At 35.8% G+C, this 18,336-nt stretch overlaps 1 protein-coding gene across 1 annotated transcript; it reads right to left on the bottom strand.

The window, feature by feature from the left end:
- Window positions 1-430: 430 nt before the first annotated feature.
- LOC122591472 lies at window positions 431-1,269 on the bottom strand. Its single transcript, XM_043763738.1, has 2 exons — window positions 849-1,269; window positions 431-765 (listed from the first exon to the last, which is right to left on the bottom strand). Exons 1-2 carry the CDS (start codon window positions 1,267-1,269, stop codon window positions 431-433), a joined length of 756 nt encoding a protein of 251 aa, XP_043619673.1.
- Between the last annotated feature and the right edge of the window lie 17,067 nt (window positions 1,270-18,336).

Here is an 18,336-nt window from a genome sequence, read left to right on the forward strand (position 1 = left end):
TGGCTTGAGCTCCAAATCGGTTGGTGGATTGTCCACCGAAGTTTCAATCTTCAAACCATTCCTCTCAATCTCCTTAAAAGTCTCATCCTCTGGTGGTGACTCATCCGTGCATAACTCCATGATTTCTCTTACCATATCCGCCACCATTACTTGCTCCTCTTCACTACAAGCTAGCAAAGCTTCTCCTTCATCCATGTCCAAGAAATTCATCAATTCTATCTCCAAAGCTTTATCCTTGTCAATCACAACAATCCTGAAACATGAATCATCGATAGAGTAAGGATGTTGCAAAGCTTTATCAATTGAAAACGAAATTCTATCATTTCCTATACCCAATGAAATAACCTTATCCTTAACACGAATGATGGCATCGACCGTATACAAGAAAGGTCGGCCTAAAATAAGAGGCACCTTGGCATCCTCTTCCATCTCAAGGATAACAAAATCGGCCTACTTTAATACACAAATTTTCAGCAATTCCCATGGGATACTGAAATGAATGATCGGCGAGCCTAATGCTCATCCGAGTTGGCTTTAAAGCCGCTAAAGACAATCGCCTATAAACTGAAAAAGGCATCAAGTTAATGCTTGCACCAATATCGGCCAAAGCATCACAAGTAAGCTTAGCATCAAGAGAACAAGTAATCACAAAACTCCCTGGATCTTCAAGCTTAGGAGGGATTTGATTTTGCACAATTGCCAAACACTCCGCATTTAGGAAAGTAGCCTTAGCTTCCTCTTGTCCGTTATAAGATCCTTGATAAGCTTGGCATAGTTTGGCATTCTTGAAAGCAAATCAACCAAAGACACATTAATATAAACCGATTTTATCATCTCTACAAACTTACCGTATTGTTCCTTGAGCTTATCCTTCTTCAATTTTTGAGGGAAAGGAATCTTAGGCTTATATGGATTTACTTGAGGCTCAACAACCGCCGGTTTTGCTACCGGTGTAGCAACCGGTGTAGTCGATGTAAGTGGAACGGCCGGTGGTTTCACGGCTTGGTTCGGCTTTACTACAATCTCTTCATCAACTTGTTCATCTTCATCCTCACTATCAACTTGCATAGGAACATTAGTAGCACTAGAAAGAGGAGGAGAAATAGGAGAATTAACTACCTTATCGGACTGAGTAGTAATGGCATTTACATGCTCATTCCTAACATTCGGGTGTTGATACTTATTACTTCCATTATTTGAACCGGAAGGCTTAGGATTTTGTTGAGTATTACTTGCCAAAGATCCTTGTTGACGATTAGAATTACCCATTCTATCGAGCCTCACACCTATCCTTGATCGCCGCTTGTTAACTTTTGATATTTTGATTCATCTTATCATTCAAAGCGGTGATATCGGTTCGGTAGTTCTCATTCTTCTTGTCTTGATCAACCATAAACTTCTTAACAAGATCCCTAAGCTCGGCATTAGGATCAACTATTTCAACCGGTTGAACCGAAGGACCTCCTTGATTTCTTCCTTGCCATGAAACTCCCAATGTAGACCTATAATTTCCTGCACCATTAGAATTAGAATTAGAATTTGAATTACCTTGGTACCGGTTTTGATAAGCTCTATTCCTTTGAAATAGCCCTCGATTTGCAAACAGTGGTTGATATTGATTTTGAACATAATCAACTTCTTCATTTCGTGGTGCTTTATCACAATCTTCCGTGTAATGCCTATCACCACAAATATCACAACCCGCAACCACCGTCTTCAAATCCTTTTCAATCAACCCAAACCTACCATCCATACTTGCAAATTGCTTATCCATGTGAATTGCCAATGCCTTAATTTCAGCCACAACATCATTACTTCCACCACTATCAACCCGAGCCACACTTTTTCTTCCCGTTTTCACAAGATCCGGTTTAGTTCTACCCGCTTCTCGAATCACACTTGTACGAACCATATCTTCCATAATCTTATAGGCTTCATTGTAAGTGACATTATTAATGTTACCTCCACAAGCCCAATCCAATTCCCTTTGAGTGCGGCTATCTAAACCCCGGAAGAAAATAAGAATGTGCTCATTTAATCGAATACCATGCCCGGGACAATTCCTCATCAACTCCTTCAATCTTTTCCAAGCATGTACCAAATCCTCACCACTATGTTGCTTAAATGCCCGGATCTCCAACTTCATTGTTTCAACCAATTGAGCCAGAAATAACCGCTCAATGAATCCTTCCCTCAACTCTTCCCATGTCTCAAATATGTTTTCATTGAGATTCTTATACCATGTCGCCGCCTCTCCCGTGAGAGACAACGGAAACAATTCAAGCTTAACATGTGGCATTTGAGTCTCCCCATACTTGAACAATCGACAAACCTTTTCAAACTTCTCCACATGATCATACGGATCCCACTTAACAACCCCGTCAATTTGATTTTCCTCAACCCGAGACAAATGATTGCCCTTGACATTGAAATTTGGAGCGGTGGTTGGAGGACGAATAGCCGAGCCCCTATTAGGTGCAATGACTCGAGTACTCTCCCCAATAGTCCTATCAAACGGATGAACCATGTCTTCGGCCATGTTTCTAGGTGTAGTAGGAGGTGTATAGGGTGGAGTGGAGTTTGGTGTTGAATGTGGTGAATTTTTAGGTGAAGTTTTCGGTGGAGTTGGTTGTTTATTTTTCGGTGGTGTGGAATGGATGGAACTTTCAGCTTCAACGTTTAAGTTTAAGGAATCTATTTTGCTAAGTGAAAGGTTAACGGTTTTAGAAGGTTTCTTCCCACGTCTCTTCGTCTTTCCCGGATTAAATTGAGTACTTACTAATGGTACACTGGCAGCCCTTGTGGTCATCAACTAAGAAACAATCTGAAAACACAAACAAAGAAAGCTGTAAAATGCACCGAGTTACACAAACAAAACAAAACAGAAAATTTAAATCTAAAAATCGAAAATTAACCTAAGAAAACAAGTAACTCTCTTGCACGTGAGTACCCCCGGCAGCGGCGCCAAAAACTTGATGTGTGAAAATCTAGTTAAATTAAAATCCTTAAAAATACCCCGAATCGAATACCACACACAATCGGGCAATGGACCCGTCCGTATGCAATATAGATTAAATCAAGTAAAGGTTCGTTCCACGGAGACTACAAAGAGCTAGCGAGTTTTAAGTAGTTAAAAAGATTTTGTTTTTTAAAGACACCACGTCATCTTGATTTTTATATTAAAAAGTTAGTTGATTGAAAGAGTTAGAAATTCCTAAGAAGTTATCGAAAAGAAAATTGTCTTATATCAAATAGGATGAGAAGATCATCCACTTTCGACTCCGTGATACACTAACTCCGGTTGCATTTAAATTAAGACCCAATCCAAATATGTTGACAAAATAACCTAGACTCGAACAAAGAAACTCACTTGGTGGCCGACAAGCTTATTACTCTATTCAAACCCATTAACTAACTAGTTCAATCCTAGAAAATTGGCACCACCAACGTTTAATAAGATTTACCCCAATTAATTAATTTGTTTTGGTTAAGTATTAACAATCATGTCTATTTGAAATTAACGTGACACCATCAACTATTAATTACAATTAACAAACCGTTTCCTATAATAATTATGCCATTTACTATCACTCCATGAACTAGAGGCTCTTGTGTTCATCAACTACAAAGCATCAACACACGCACCACAAGAAATACCGTTAACCGCACTAGAAACTAACCAAACAAAACTAAAACAAAAATAAAGTCTATTTATTACAAACACATAACTTCCTCACAAATGAATGCAAGGAAGGATCGAATCACAAAACGAACAACTACTTAATTTAAGTCCCCGGCAACGACGCCAAAAACTTGATATGTGAAATCTAGTTTTAAAATTTATAAATCACGAATCACTGGAAAACCGACTACAATACACTCACGGGCAGTGTACCCGTTGGTATGCAGTATAGTAACCGGCAAATCCGAGATCGCTCACAAGGACTTTTTGTAAGCAATTGTCTTATGAAATGTGAGTCAAGAGAAAAGGGGATTTTGTGACCGGATTATTACTTTGCAAAGTCAGTGAAATTTGTTAGTATCCCTCAGGATTAATCGAAAGAAGAGTTTGTTGTTTTAAACAATAGTTTAAATAACCGAGACTCAAATTGATCGCCAACCCCGTACCCGTCAAGTTAACAACTTCATTTGACTCTCTTGTTTAAACTAGTTCTATTATTAAGACCGATACCCTGAGAGGCCTTTTTATAACTTTACTAATTGAACAATGGTTTTGGTCATTTTAGATAATTGGGTCTATTGATTGTACCCAACCATTAACCCGTTAATTCTTATTAATTATTAATTACCTTCTACTGTGCCCGTCATAGAACCAATCGCTTCTAACCAAGCGATCAAAATAACTTCTACCCAACCCGAGTTACCACTAAGATTGTGCAAAAATTATCCGCAATCAATAATTAAATAACAAAGAATTAATAAACTAAGATCACGACACAACGTTAAATTAAATCAACTTGAATTATAAAAATAGTGCAATCTTTACATATTGTCTTACTCCATCAAGTTGAAATACGAATAACAAATCAAATAGAGAGAATTCATCGTTACCGAATACAAAGAATTGAACAGAAATAACGAGAATAATCCAATCGTGCTAGAAATCCTTAAAGATGGTTCAATAGATAAAAAATCTGGAAAAAGGTCTCCACGAACGACTGGAATGCAAAAGTTAGGGTTTTGGAATGATTAAGTATGCTATATATATGTTTCCAAAATTTTGCCCAGATTCGGACCTAGTTGCGGGGCAACTCCCCAATTTCCAGCTTTGACTTTCATCGACTTTCTGCTATCTTCATCCAAACGCTTCAGGAATTATCCGTTAGCGCTTATTTCACCTCAATAATGTCGTTTTCTCCCGATTTATGCTTAAATACCTGTCAGTAGCCTGAAACACTAACAAATACCATAAACGCACCAAATGTATACAAAAACGACTTATATACCATGCTAAAAGAACTATATTCATTGTGGGAAATAGGTATAAAATACGGCATATCAGTATGCAATATAGATTAAAGCAAGTAAAGGTTCGTTCCATGGAGACTTCAAAAAGCTAGCGAGTTTTAAGTAGTTAAAAAGATTTTGGTTTTTAAAGACACCACGCCATCTTGATTTTTATATTAAAAAGTTAGTTGATTGAAAGAGTTAGAAAATCCTAAGAATTTATCGAAAAGAAAATTGTCCTATATCAAATAGGATGAGAAGTTGATTGAAAGAGTTAGAAATTCCTAAGAATTTATCGAAAAGAAAATTGTCTTATATCAAATAGGATGAGAAGATCATCCACTTTCGACTCCGTGATACACTAACTCCGGTTGTATTTAAATTAAGACCCAATCCAAATATGTTGACAAGATAACCTAGACTCGAACAAAGAAACTCACTTGGTGGCCGACAAGTTTATTACTCTATTCAAACCCATTAACTAACTAGTTCAATCCTAGAAAATTGGCACCACCAACGTTTAATAAGATTTAACCCAATTAATTAATTTGTTTTGGTTAAGTATTAACAATCATGTCTACTTGAAATTAACGTGACACCATCAACTATTAATTACAATTAACAAATCGTTTCCTATTATAATTATGCCGTTTACTATCACTCCATGAACTAGCACCAATTACTCATAGACAAATAATTGAAATCAAACTTATATACTTCCGACACAATCGACAAAGCATGTAAGAATCACCAACAAGCAAAATAATATAGAACAAGAAAACGATTCATTAAGATCACAACATAACGCTAATAAAATCAACTTGGAGTAAAAATATGCAACCATATTCAATGTATCACTTCATCTCAGTGGATGACGAATTATTTAGCTACTCATAATCATAAACATAGCACAAAGAGTAAAAGTATAAGAGAACATATTGTACCAATGTGTAGAAAACAAGTAGAAGCTAAGAAAATCGATAACCGAATGCCTTGAAGCTCACGAACAACCCTTAGACCTTAATGGACGAAAAAGCTGCTAAATATTGCCTCAAGGAACCCTAAACTCAACTGGAGATGATTTTATATCGAATGGGAGGGTTTTGGTCTTTTATTTATAGTGAAAAATCAAAAACCCTTCTGCCGACCTAGTTTATGCGCCGCACAAACTCACAGTTTTCTAAATATCAAACTTTCCTTGCCCGATATGCGCCGCATGACTCCTGTGTGCGCCGCACAGGTATTTTTGCCAAATTCCCTGACCAAAATTACGTAATTTTGTGCGCCGCACACCACTTCCATGTGCCGCACAAGCTTCCAGAACTCACGAAACTTGTATTTTTCAACTCGTCTTCACTCGTACTTGTCTAAGAATCCTCCTAATGCATCTTTTAACCTTCCAAATGCCATTTCTAACCAATGTACCTGTTCTAAGCCTGCAATTACTAACAATACCATCAAAGCATCGAATAATACCTAGGGTTTATTAATTACATCCGTCATACCCAAACTTAGCATTTTTTTACTTGGACCATACCTGGACGAATCGTTCATTAGTTGTGCCGTTAAGTGCTCCCATGTTCCGTGCACATCAGGGGTATTTTTGTCATTTTGCATGCTTTATCTAAATTACAGGTATGAATTTAGTAATTTTCACTATACTTCATGTACCATCTATGTGATTTATCTTTATTATTAATATTTACTTTATAAGACTATAGTTTTTCCATTGGTATTGTTATAATTATTAAAAAATATTAGTGTTAATGATTATTATTTAAAATAAATTTAATTTTATAAAATTTAATAGTCATTTTTAAATATTTACTTTTGATTTTTATAAAAGATTATTTTTTATTTTTTTTATTAAAAACTATATATATATTGAATTATACATCCATGATTATTTTGATAAATACGTATTTTAGAAAAAAAAAATTTGCATGATGATTGTGTAGTTACTAATGTGGTACAAGAGATTAAGACATTTCTTTCGATATACCTGTTAGGTCGAAAATTGACCAAGTAAGATTTGTTCAGAAATAGTTGAAGTTTAGTGAATAATACTTGTACAAAATTCTGAAGCCATTCAGAATTAGTTCTTTGAAGCTTCGATCACTTCAGTTTAAGATCAACATAATCTGAAAACATTTATTCTGAAGTCAAAGACTGAAGACTGAAGGAAGGGAATCATCTTAGAAGCAGAGCTTAGAGAAGATTCTACAAGATCGAAGACTGAAACGTCTCATTGTAAAAGTATTTACAACACTTTTACACTGATTACGATGAAGCCTTTCTACTTTATCATTCTTTACCTGGATAATAACATTATCTAGGAAAGCTTTTTGGTTAAGTCAAATGGTTGGGAATAAAGTGTGAACCGTCACATAAAAGTGATTTTTACACTTAACCTTAAAATGCATGATTTAAGGAATATTGTTGATTTCCTTAAATGTGTCCCTACCACGTATTGTATGGACAAGTCCATATCAGCATGGACTTTGTCTATAAATACAAGGCTTCTCACAAATTGCAAAATGTTGGAACTTTCGAGATTGCAACTTGTGAGATATACTCTAAGTAATTCTTACGAGTATTTCCAAGTTATTAGATCACTTGTATTTCAAGGTTGTTTAGATATTTTCACACTTGTGATTATCTTTGTTCCGCAACAACCTTTGTATTTGTTTATATCAATAAATTAAATACATTGAAAAGTACATCGTGTCTCAATGTCAAATACTTGACTATATATATTATTTATATAGTTTCAGCACTTTAGTTACTTGCATTTACTTTCAGTTGTTTACTTTATTGTTTCATATCCATAATCTGGATCGCACTCTCTACTGGGCTGTAGATGCAGATTCGTTGTGACAATCGCAACATAGATTTGATTATCGTTTATGTTTTAGGAACTATGTTTATAATCATTTAAATAATAACTTGTATTGATATTTAATGATTATAGTTGAACTTCAATATTATATCTGTTTGTGTTTTATATCGTGTTTGTGTGTTATATATTGTTTTGTAGGTATAAGAACATAGAATCAAGGTTTATAAGTGTCGTAGAACACTTAAACGGTGATTGAATGTTATGTACGAGCTAAACGAAGCCAAGCAAAGCACCAAGGGGTTGAACCTCATGCTGATGTCATCAGCATGTAGGACTGACCTCGTGCTAACGTTAGCATGAGGGAGATCGATTGATGCTTATTTTGGGCCTAATACGTAATTAAGGCCGAAGCCCACACAACCCAATAATCTTTTAGTAAAAATACAAGACCTAATCTACGGAATTAGGTTAATTGTTTTGAATCTTGGTTAATCGTTTGGTAAATCTACAAATTAAGGTTAATTGTTCCTTCGTGTGATATCCTACATGAACCACAAGCCTTGTGCATCTCCTTGGGTTGGTTAATTGCTCATTAATCAACGGAAGGCAATAGCAATCTAGTTATCTCAAGAGGATTCCGCACTCTTGACATAACGAATCACATCTTATTACAATCCACGCAACAATAGGGTACCTTACAAGTGGTATCAGAGCCCTAAGGTTGATTACCAGAAGGTGTAAGATCGTTTGATTTGCTATTGATTGCAAATTCGTTCAAAATTCGTGTTTTACCTTTAGTTCGTGTGTAACTTCGCGCGACCTCGTGCTTACGTCAGCACTAACCTGACTTCGTGTCAACTTCGCGCCACGTCTACACGAACTGATCTTCGTGCTCAGGAGCGTGACCTCGTGTGTCTTCGTGTCATGTGCTCCTCGCCTGACTTCGTGTGTCCTTCGTGTCAAGTGCTCCTCGCGTGACTTCGTGTTCTTTGTGTCACGTACTCCTCGTGTGACTTCGTGCCACGCGATCTACGTTGTTATTTCGTTTGATTTGATTTCAAAAGATTCGAAATGACTACTATTCCAGCTGCTGCAAATTCATCAAATGCCCTACTTATTAGCCAGATGATCATGCACGATCATGAGGTTGGTCGTGGAAATACACCTCCAAAGTTGTTCCGTATGGAAAACTATTGGATGTGGAAGAGACGTTTTGAAGACTACATTCGTTTCACTGACATGGACATGTGGCTTGTGATAACTCAAGGTTTTGATTGGCCTTCGTATGAGAAGAATGGAGTGATCGGTAGGTATACTTATGCTGATATGCCGATTGAAGAACAAAAAAGGTATGCAATTGAGGGAAAGGCCTTGTCCACTCTTACTATGGCCTTACCTCAAGATAGTGTACACTTGTTCAAAAAGTACACTACTTCAAAGGATTTATGGGACGCTCTTGAAAGATATTTTGAGGGTGATGTAACCTTGAAGAAGAATCGTATCAAACTTCTGAAGCGCCAGTATGAAGCCTTCAATGGACTGAAAGGAGAATCTCTTGACGAGATTATTATTCGATTCAGTCATTTGACTACTGAGTTGTCATATTTTGAGGTTGTTTATCCTCAAACTGAGCTAGTCGATAAGTTTTTGGACTCATTATTTAAGACATGGACTGATTATGTTCATCAACTTCAAGATGATCAGGAATATAGTACATGGGACTTTGAAAAGGTAGTTTCCAAGCTGAAGAACAGAGATATGAAGAGAAGAATTAAAGATACTCACTCAGATGTCACTCAAGATCCATCATTGTATCATGCTAAGTCTGTTCATTTAGAAAGTTCTAGCTCGGGGAACAATGCATTTCTAAGTGGTGCAGAAGCTACACTAATAGTAGATGCTGAAGGTATTGCTGGATATGTTGCTTATGACAATGTACATACGAATGTCAAGAGCAATGTACAATCTTTTCACTCTATGCCAATGAGTATGAGTTCTGCAGAAGGTAGAATGAGTGTTTACTCAGCCTTTTGTAATGCTCATGAAGCGTTTATTGGAGGAAACATTACTGATCTTGCAGTAATTGATGAGGATTACAATCAGATAGATCCTGATGATTTGGAAGAAATGGATCTACAATGGCAGCTAGCTATGCTCACTATTAAGGTCAGAAGATTCACTCAGAGAACTGGGAGACCTATAGGTAATGGAACTAAAGGCTTTGACAAATCCAAGGTGAAATGTTATAACTGCGATGGATTTGGTCACTTTGCAAGAGAGTGTCAAGGACCTAAGAGAATTGATAATACCATTGCTGGTCGTCAAAATTACAATCAAGGCGGTATTACTCCAAGTAATCAGAAAACTCAAGCAATGATTACATATCAATGGTATTATCAATGGGATACACAATCTGATGATACCTCGAATCATGCCTACATGGTAGAATTATATGATGAGGTAGCCGCAACAATTGATTATGCTGTATACTCAAGTGAAGAAAGTGCATCTGAGATAGTTAGGCAAAATGTACGTAATGTTGCTGAGACTGTAAGATCTGAGAGTGAACCTATGACAGCAGTGAAAGCATCTGAAGAAAAGGAAGAGTCATCTAGTCCTGCTGATGACATTTCTATGAAGAGCATTGAAGAATAAATGAAGAACTTCGTGATACCTGAAGGTATGACAACTGAAGACTTTGTTGCATACAAGGCAGATTGCAAGGCTGCGGATCAGAAGGTATCTTGTTCTTTGTTTTCTATTGTCGACGTTTGTAAAATGGTGTTAGATTTGAAAATTGAGGTGTTTATTCTGAATAAATTTGTTATTAACTTAACTAGTCAAAACTCCATGTTCAAGGAAGAAAATGACTCTTTGTTTGCCAAAAATTCTGGTTTGGTAAAACAAGAAAGTCTTTATCAAGATAAGATTCGTGCATCTGATAAGGATATTCTTGCATTGAAAGAAAAATTAAAAGAGTCAGTCTTAATGGAAAAAGTGGGAAATGAACAATATGCTCAACTAACTGAAGACTTTTCTAAGAAGGAAAAGGAATTAGTTGATGCAAAGCTAGAAATAGTTAAGCTTAATACAAGATTAGAACAAATTAGAGGATCTGAGTTAATAAGATCAATGCAGTTGCAAACACCTATATCACGGGATTCAAAAGATAAAGGTGGTTTGGGTTTGGATTATAGAGAAGTTAGAGGTCCTTTCAATGATAATTATATAGAATCTCTAACGCAACTTTCTGAAAAGATAGAAATTGATGAAGTTGTTCCACCAGTCTCAGAAAACCAAAATGTTGATCTTAAATCCTCTAAAAGGTCGATTGATAAGATAAAAGAGCTAAACAAGAAACATAAGCTTGGAAGTTCTTTTGTTAAACCAGTAAATCCTAAAAATGGAGTGTATGATGCTAGTGCTCCTATAGGATCTAGTCAAGTGAATTCAACTTGTCCTGTCGATAAGAACATTAAATGTTTTACAATAAAGGGATGTGATACTGTTTTTACATCCAATGAAATTGATTTTGAAAAGATGGATCATGACAAGATTGATAAAGTATGGAATAAGGATGAATCTATGTCTAGTGAAGTCCCCTTAACTCTGTGTACGACTCATAAGAATTCTCAAAAGAAGGTACATTTTTCCGATAAAAATGAGTCAACTGATTTATCAAAAGAAGAGTCAGCCACAATTGAACTTAAGGAATGTTTAGGCATGACTTCATCTTCGTTTCCTATTGTTATGAAGTAGGACATGTTTATAGTTGTTGTCCAAATAGGAAACGAAGATGTCCAGAAAAGGGTATGTCCTCTGGAGGATCTAGTGACTCAGATATTGTTACTCATGACAATAGATCTAAGACTCCAAAACGACAGGGACCTTCACTGAATACTACTTCTAGTAGTGTAAGCCCGAGTCGTTCTCATACACCTAGAATTAATAGTTCATCTAAATTCTATGATCGATTAGGGAGTCAACCTAGATTTGGTACTCACTCATCAAGGAATTCGCCTCCTAAGACTCGTTTCACTTCACCTACGAAACAGTCAATTATACCATCTTCATCCAAGACTCCTTTACAGAGCGATGGATATTGGACCGAATTGATCATTAGAGATGAATTCGGAAAACCTAAACCTCAAAAGGTTTGGGTTCCCTTCAGAAACTAACCATCTTATTGTCATATGTGCAGGGAGAACCAAGGAAGCCTATCGGTCTTTGGTATGTTGACAGTGGATGCTCTCGGCACATGACAGTGGACAAGAATGTTTTGTCCAATTATGAAGATGTAAATGGTTCGTATGTTAGTTTCGCAGGTCCCAAGGGCGGCAACATCTCGGGCCAAGGTGATGTTGTCAATGGGAAGATTACGCTGGAGAAAGTCAATTATGTGGAAAAGTTAGCACATAATTTATTAAGTGTTTCTCAGATTTGTGACAAGGGAAACAATGTCCATTTTACTAAGAAAGAAGCACTTATATTGAAACCAGGATATGTTATTCCTGAAGACTGGATCCTGCTAAAAGCTCCTAGGAAAAGAGACATCTATGGCTTTGTGTTAGGTGTTGATGATCCAAAGGAGTCTGTTTGCTTGTTATCGAAAGCAAACGAATCTGAATCTTTACTATGGCATAGAAGAATGGGACATATCAATTTTTGAAAGATGAATGACATTGTCAAACATGGTTTGGTTGAAGGCGTTCCCATGAAACGGTTTGAAATGGAAGACAAATGTGTACCTTGTCTGAAAGGTAAACAGCAAAAGTCTGCACATAAACCGAAACAAGAAAATTCTATTGCCAATCCTTTCGAGTTACTTCACATGGATTTATTTGGTCTAGTGAATGTAAGAAGTATCGGTGTTATGTATCACTATTTGGTGGATATTGATGATTACTCGAGATTCTCATGGGTATTCTTTCTTAAATCGAAAGATGAAACTCCACAGATTTTGACAAATTTCTTTGTCAAAATTGAGAACATTTATGGAGTTCGTGTTAAGAGAATCAGGAGTGACAATATAACTGAATTTAAGAATAATGTGATGGATGTCTTTTGTTTGTCAAAGGGAATCCAACATCAATACAGTTCTTGATATGATCCACAACAGAATAGAGTTGTTGAAAGAAAGAATAGGACTCTAATCGAGACAGCCAGAACTATGCTTGCAGATTCAGGGCTTCCTACTATGTTTTGGGCGGAGGCAGTGAATACAGCTTGTCATATTTTAAATAGGGTTACTGTAGTTAAGCGTCATAATAAGACATGTTATGAGCTTCTACATAAGAAGAAACCGAATTTACATAATGTTGAACCATTTGGTGTATCGTGTACTTTCTTGAAGTATCTACCTCAGTCAAAGTTTGATTCAAAGGTTGAAGAGGGATTTTTCATGGGTTATAAACCGGGAACATCAATTCGATGGGTTTACAATCAACAGATCGGCAAAGTTGATTTGGGAACAAATGTCAAGATTATCAGTCATAAGCCCACTATTCATTCTGGAAGTGGCAAAAACTTCGATTACGACTGATGATCCTATTTCTGAAGAATCGGAAGATGATTTTAGCTCTCCTGAGTTTCAGATTAGAACAAATTTAGGAGAAAGTCTGAATGTTGATTGGGTTCCTCAATATCGAATTAATAAGGATCATCCAGTTAAAAATATTCTTGGTAATGCTACGGTACCTGTTCGAACAAGAAATCAGCTGAATAAGGAACTGACTAGTTTGTTTTGTGAAGTGAAAGACACTGGATTGATAACTGAGTGTTTATATTCTGGTTTCATTTCACAAGTAGAACCTAAGAATGTTAAGGCAGCACTTCAAGATCCATGTTGGGTTGAAGCTATGCAAGAAGAATTAGCTCAATTTGAAAAACTTGGAGTTTGGGAGTTAGTAGATGTGTCTAGAGGTAAAGAACCTATTGGAACTCGTTGGGTATATAAATGCAAATGAGATGATAAAGGGATCATTACTAGAAATAAAGCACGTTTGGTTGTTCAGGGGTTTGCACAACGAGAAGGATATGACTATAACAAAACTTTTGCGCCAGTTGCTAGGATTGAAGCTATAAGGTTATTTTTAGCCTATGCAAGTTTCAAAGGTATAAAGGTGTATCAGTTAGACGTTAAGAGTGCCTTCTTATACGGTGAAGTCAAAGAAGAAGTGTATGTTCACCAACCACCAGGGTTTGAAGATCCGAATTATCCAAGAAGAGCATATTGTTTAGATAGGGCTCTTTACGGATTACATCAAGCACCCAGAGTGTGGTATGAAAAGTTGTCGACACATTTGTTGACAAATAGATTTACAAGAGGATCGATAGACAACACATTGTTTATCAAGTGGAAGAAGCGAGATTATCTAATTGTACAAGTTTACGTGGATGATATCATTTTTGATTCATCTAATATAAAGATGTGCAAAGAGTTTGAAATGAGCATGAAAAACGAATTTGAAATGAGTGCTATAGGGGAATTACAATTTTTCCTCGGACTGCAAGTCGATCATAGGAAAGATGGATTCTTTATTCACCAGTCTAAGTATGTCGATGACATCTTGGAGATGTTTCAAATGTTAGAGTCCAAGACATATGGTACTCCTATTCAGCAAAATCATGGTTTAGGAGTTCTTGATCCGAAAGATGAACTTGTGGTTGCAACTTATTATCGTGCTATTATTAGCTCATTGATGTATCTGACTGCTTCGCGTCCAGATATTATGTTCGCTGTTTGTCTTTGTCCTATTATTGGCTCAAAGATGAAAGAGTCACATTTGGTTGCAGCAAAACGTATTCTACGTTATCTTAAGGGAAACCAAGGGCTTGGTCTATGGTATCCGATGGGAGGAACGTTTGATTTTGTTGCATATACTGATTCGGACTTTGGCGGTTGTAACAATGACAGAAAGTCTACGACTGGAGGTTGTCAGCTGTTAGGAGGAAGATATGGCTGTTGGTAGCTGTTGTTCCCAGGTATTGTGGATTCAGCAACAACTTCGTGACTACGATATGGATTTTCCTGATACTCCTATTAGAATAGACAATAAGTTAGCTATAGACATTACAAATAACCCTGTCATGCATAAGGTCACCAAGCATATTGATATTAGACATCATTTCTTGCGTGATTGTGCCCAAAAGAAGTTAATTCATTTGCAAAAATTATAACTAATGATAATTTAGCTGATCTGTATACCAAAGCATATGATAAGGCTCGATTTGAGAAGTTAATTCTTCTCAATGAGATGAGAATGTTGATTCATATTAAATCTCTCAAAGAACTAATTTTGTAAGTTTGTGTCTGTAAATAGCTAGAGTCATAAAAATACAAAAAGAGTTCTCAGTGTCATAAAAACGATAAAAATGTGAAAAATGAGAAAATGACAAAAATATGGGAGAAATTTAAGTTAATGTTGTGAGACGATTAGAAGTGAGGATACTTAGCTTTTAAGTTTGCTTAATCGTAATATAACTGCTTAATTCAGTGATTACAATTTGGGATGTATTGGTAGACACAAAGTAGCAAGGTTTCCTTAATTTGAACTTAAATTATACAATGTTCTTGTGGGAAACATATTAAGATATATGGCTGAGAATGCTTGTTTTTCAGTAATGAATTGATCTAGTCTTTAAATTTTGTGAAAGATCTAGCATTACTATAGGATTTGTTCAAAATATAGGCAAAAACCTCTACAACTCATGAGCATGAAAATTAAATGTGATATTGGTTATGCAAATGAAATGAATGTTAATTAAGGGGCTAATGTGGTCTTTGAGATTCGGACAAGTATGTCCTTGGGGTGTCTTTGTATACCTAGCCTACCTAAAGCTTCCAACTTGGGATAGGTTGTCAGAAAGTTCGTTACATGGGTCTCATAGAAAATCACGGGTTCCCTATAAATAATGAAATGCAAAAGCAAATAATGTTAAATCACAAAGTAATTAAATTTAGTATTCTAAAAAGTGTCTCATGATTTGTTTAAGGATGTTTTTGAATATATATTGAATATTTGTTATCTTAGTGCTTGTATCGATTACGGAAGTATATCTGAATGTGGGTCACATAAGTTTGCAAACTATTCAGTGGCATATTAGGCTACTCGGGTTACATGGTGACTGTCCTTGGTCAGGGTATGTCGAAAGTGTCATAACTCAAAGGAAACTGGAAGTACCGAGTGTTTAAGAGGACAAATATACCGGTAATCGTGGTTGAGTCACTGTTCATAACTAATAATAAGAGAATTATTTCTCACTTGCAAACTTATATAAATGCTAATCTGATCTAATCTGCAGAAACTTAAGATTTCTTGTAAATAAATAAGGTAGTTTAGTTTTTATTTTAGTTATTTTTGTTCTAATCAGTGTCAGTTTGTGTGTCAAACTAGTTCTTATTGCACGAGAGATTTGATAAGCATCTAATGATTTTGTAGAAAGTTATATGATTCTTAGTGAATTATATGAATTTTGTTGCTTATGGTAAGTATGTTTAAAAGATGGATTTTCTAATATAGACATAAGTTGTTTAAGGTTAGAAAATGAAATGATTCATGTAAATTGAATAGTCAAACTATTTTTTGAATGTGTTTCAAGTAAATTTTTTTTTATTTCAATTGTTTTTGGTTGATAAGTATGCTTGACAAAGATTAGACTTGCCTTAGATTTTTGATTGCTAGGTTAAGATTTTGATTGTTTTGTATATTTATGATATTTTATTGTTTTTGATGCATTGATGAAGTTTGTTAAGTGTGCAGGTTACAGATATCAAATTTCATTTGAATACCATGTTGAAACAAGTAGGATCGGTTATATCACGATTAATCTACATGCGGAATGCATCATTGCCTTTTTAGAATAACCTAAGTCTTAGTGTGATAGGTTATAATTGTATTATCAAGATCACAACCTAAGATGTAATGTGATAGGTTGTTGATATGATATTTTGATGTATTTATAATGCATTATACATTAAATATGTTTTTATGTAAGTTTGCATTTGTTGAGTTAAACATCAATGAAGAAATGATCGATTTTATGTCAAGATAATAATGTAAGATTTATTTGATACATTATTGTGGTGACAAGTTAGTACGGATGATTTATGATTTCATATTCGAGTAGATAGAGGTTTTTGGTAACGAGTATCTACAGGTTTATGTTTCTGGAATTTTCGTATTTTTTCCTTGTTTAGAATTCTGGAAAATTCACGAAATTTGGCTAAGGAATGAAGCTTGTGTGAATAAAAATCTAAAAATTTGAAGTCCTTCGTGCTGACGTCAGCATGCCTCGCGCTGACGTCATCACGAAGCCCACGAACTAAGTGTTCAGCCCGGCCCACAAAGCTCCGAATATAAATATGGGTTTTACCTTTTCATTAATTATCTTTAATCGAAAATTAACCCTAATTAATCACACGAATTACTCTCCTTCGTGCTACTATTCATCCGCCTCATATTTCGATCGATTCCTTCTTTCTTCATGTTATTCATCCAGATTTGTTGGTATAATTCCAATCTAGGATGATTGATTGATGTTTTGACTATAAGAATTAACGATTACAAGTCGTTATAATGCCCAATTTTTGAATCTCCTTCGCGTGAACAGTAACTCGAACGAACCACGAATTAGATCTTCGATTTTTGATGATTTGGACTTAAAATTGGAATTAAAATTAGATTATCTGATGTTTAAACATGTTAAATTTGACAAAAGTTTAAGTAAACAAGTATTAAACCAAGATTAATTGAAGATAATTGTGTTTCGGTCACTATTCACACGAAGAACACGAACCAACTTCGTGTTCATGAAATTCGTTTCTATTTTGATTTCTGGGCATGTTATACATAAAACAAGTTCAAGATTCATGCTAAACAAGTTGTTTAATTTGATTTAACATGAATATGAAGATGTTTTAGTTGCTCGTGCTGACGTCACGACGAAGAGGATCTTCCTCGTGATGACGTCATCACGAAGCAGACGTCCAATAACCCTAATTTTTGTAACTTTTATATCTAACTTTTCGTTTTCTTGTCGTCTTCGTTTGTTTTGTGCAGGTATGGCAGGACAAGGTGCTCGCGTGTTCGTTAAGGAACATAATGCTGCAATTGATCTCAGCATTACGCAGTCGGGATGCACACCAGAGTTTCACGGTGTCCTCTAGTATCTAGCATGCTATCGTCTTCGTTTTGCTTTGACCGAGAATCCTCCGTTGGTCATAAGTCTTATTACTGAATTCTGGAACTCAGCCAGTTTGGTGCAAGTTGGTGATCATACTATGATTCGCACTACTGTTGCTGGACGTAACATTCAGTTTACTGCTGGAGACTTAAGGACTATTTTGGACTTAGGTACTGATAATATGGAGCAAGGTCCTGTTGAGTTTGAAGAAAACTTTTGTGACGGTGCTCTCAGGCGTATGGGATATGTTGGTGATATTACTCATCCATATCGCAAAAATCATCTTCTAGGCAAATGGAGATTGCTTGCCTACTACTTATTGAGGTCCCTTAGTCATCGGAGTG

Source organism: Erigeron canadensis, chromosome 3, assembly GCF_010389155.1.
Source record: "Erigeron canadensis isolate Cc75 chromosome 3, C_canadensis_v1, whole genome shotgun sequence".
Classification (NCBI taxonomy): domain Eukaryota; kingdom Viridiplantae; phylum Streptophyta; class Magnoliopsida; order Asterales; family Asteraceae; genus Erigeron; species Erigeron canadensis.

What these genes read in the sequence shown, in the direction of transcription:
- LOC122591472 (XM_043763738.1), bottom strand. Translation starts at nt 1,269, where the DNA reads ATGGGTAATTCTAATCGTCAACAAGGATCTTTGGCAAGTAATACTCAA. An exon ending in TAAGCTCAAGGAACAATACG is followed by an intron (nt 766 to 848) that starts GTAAGTTTGTAG and finishes AACTATGCCAAG; the next exon opens with CTTATCAAGGATCTTATAAC.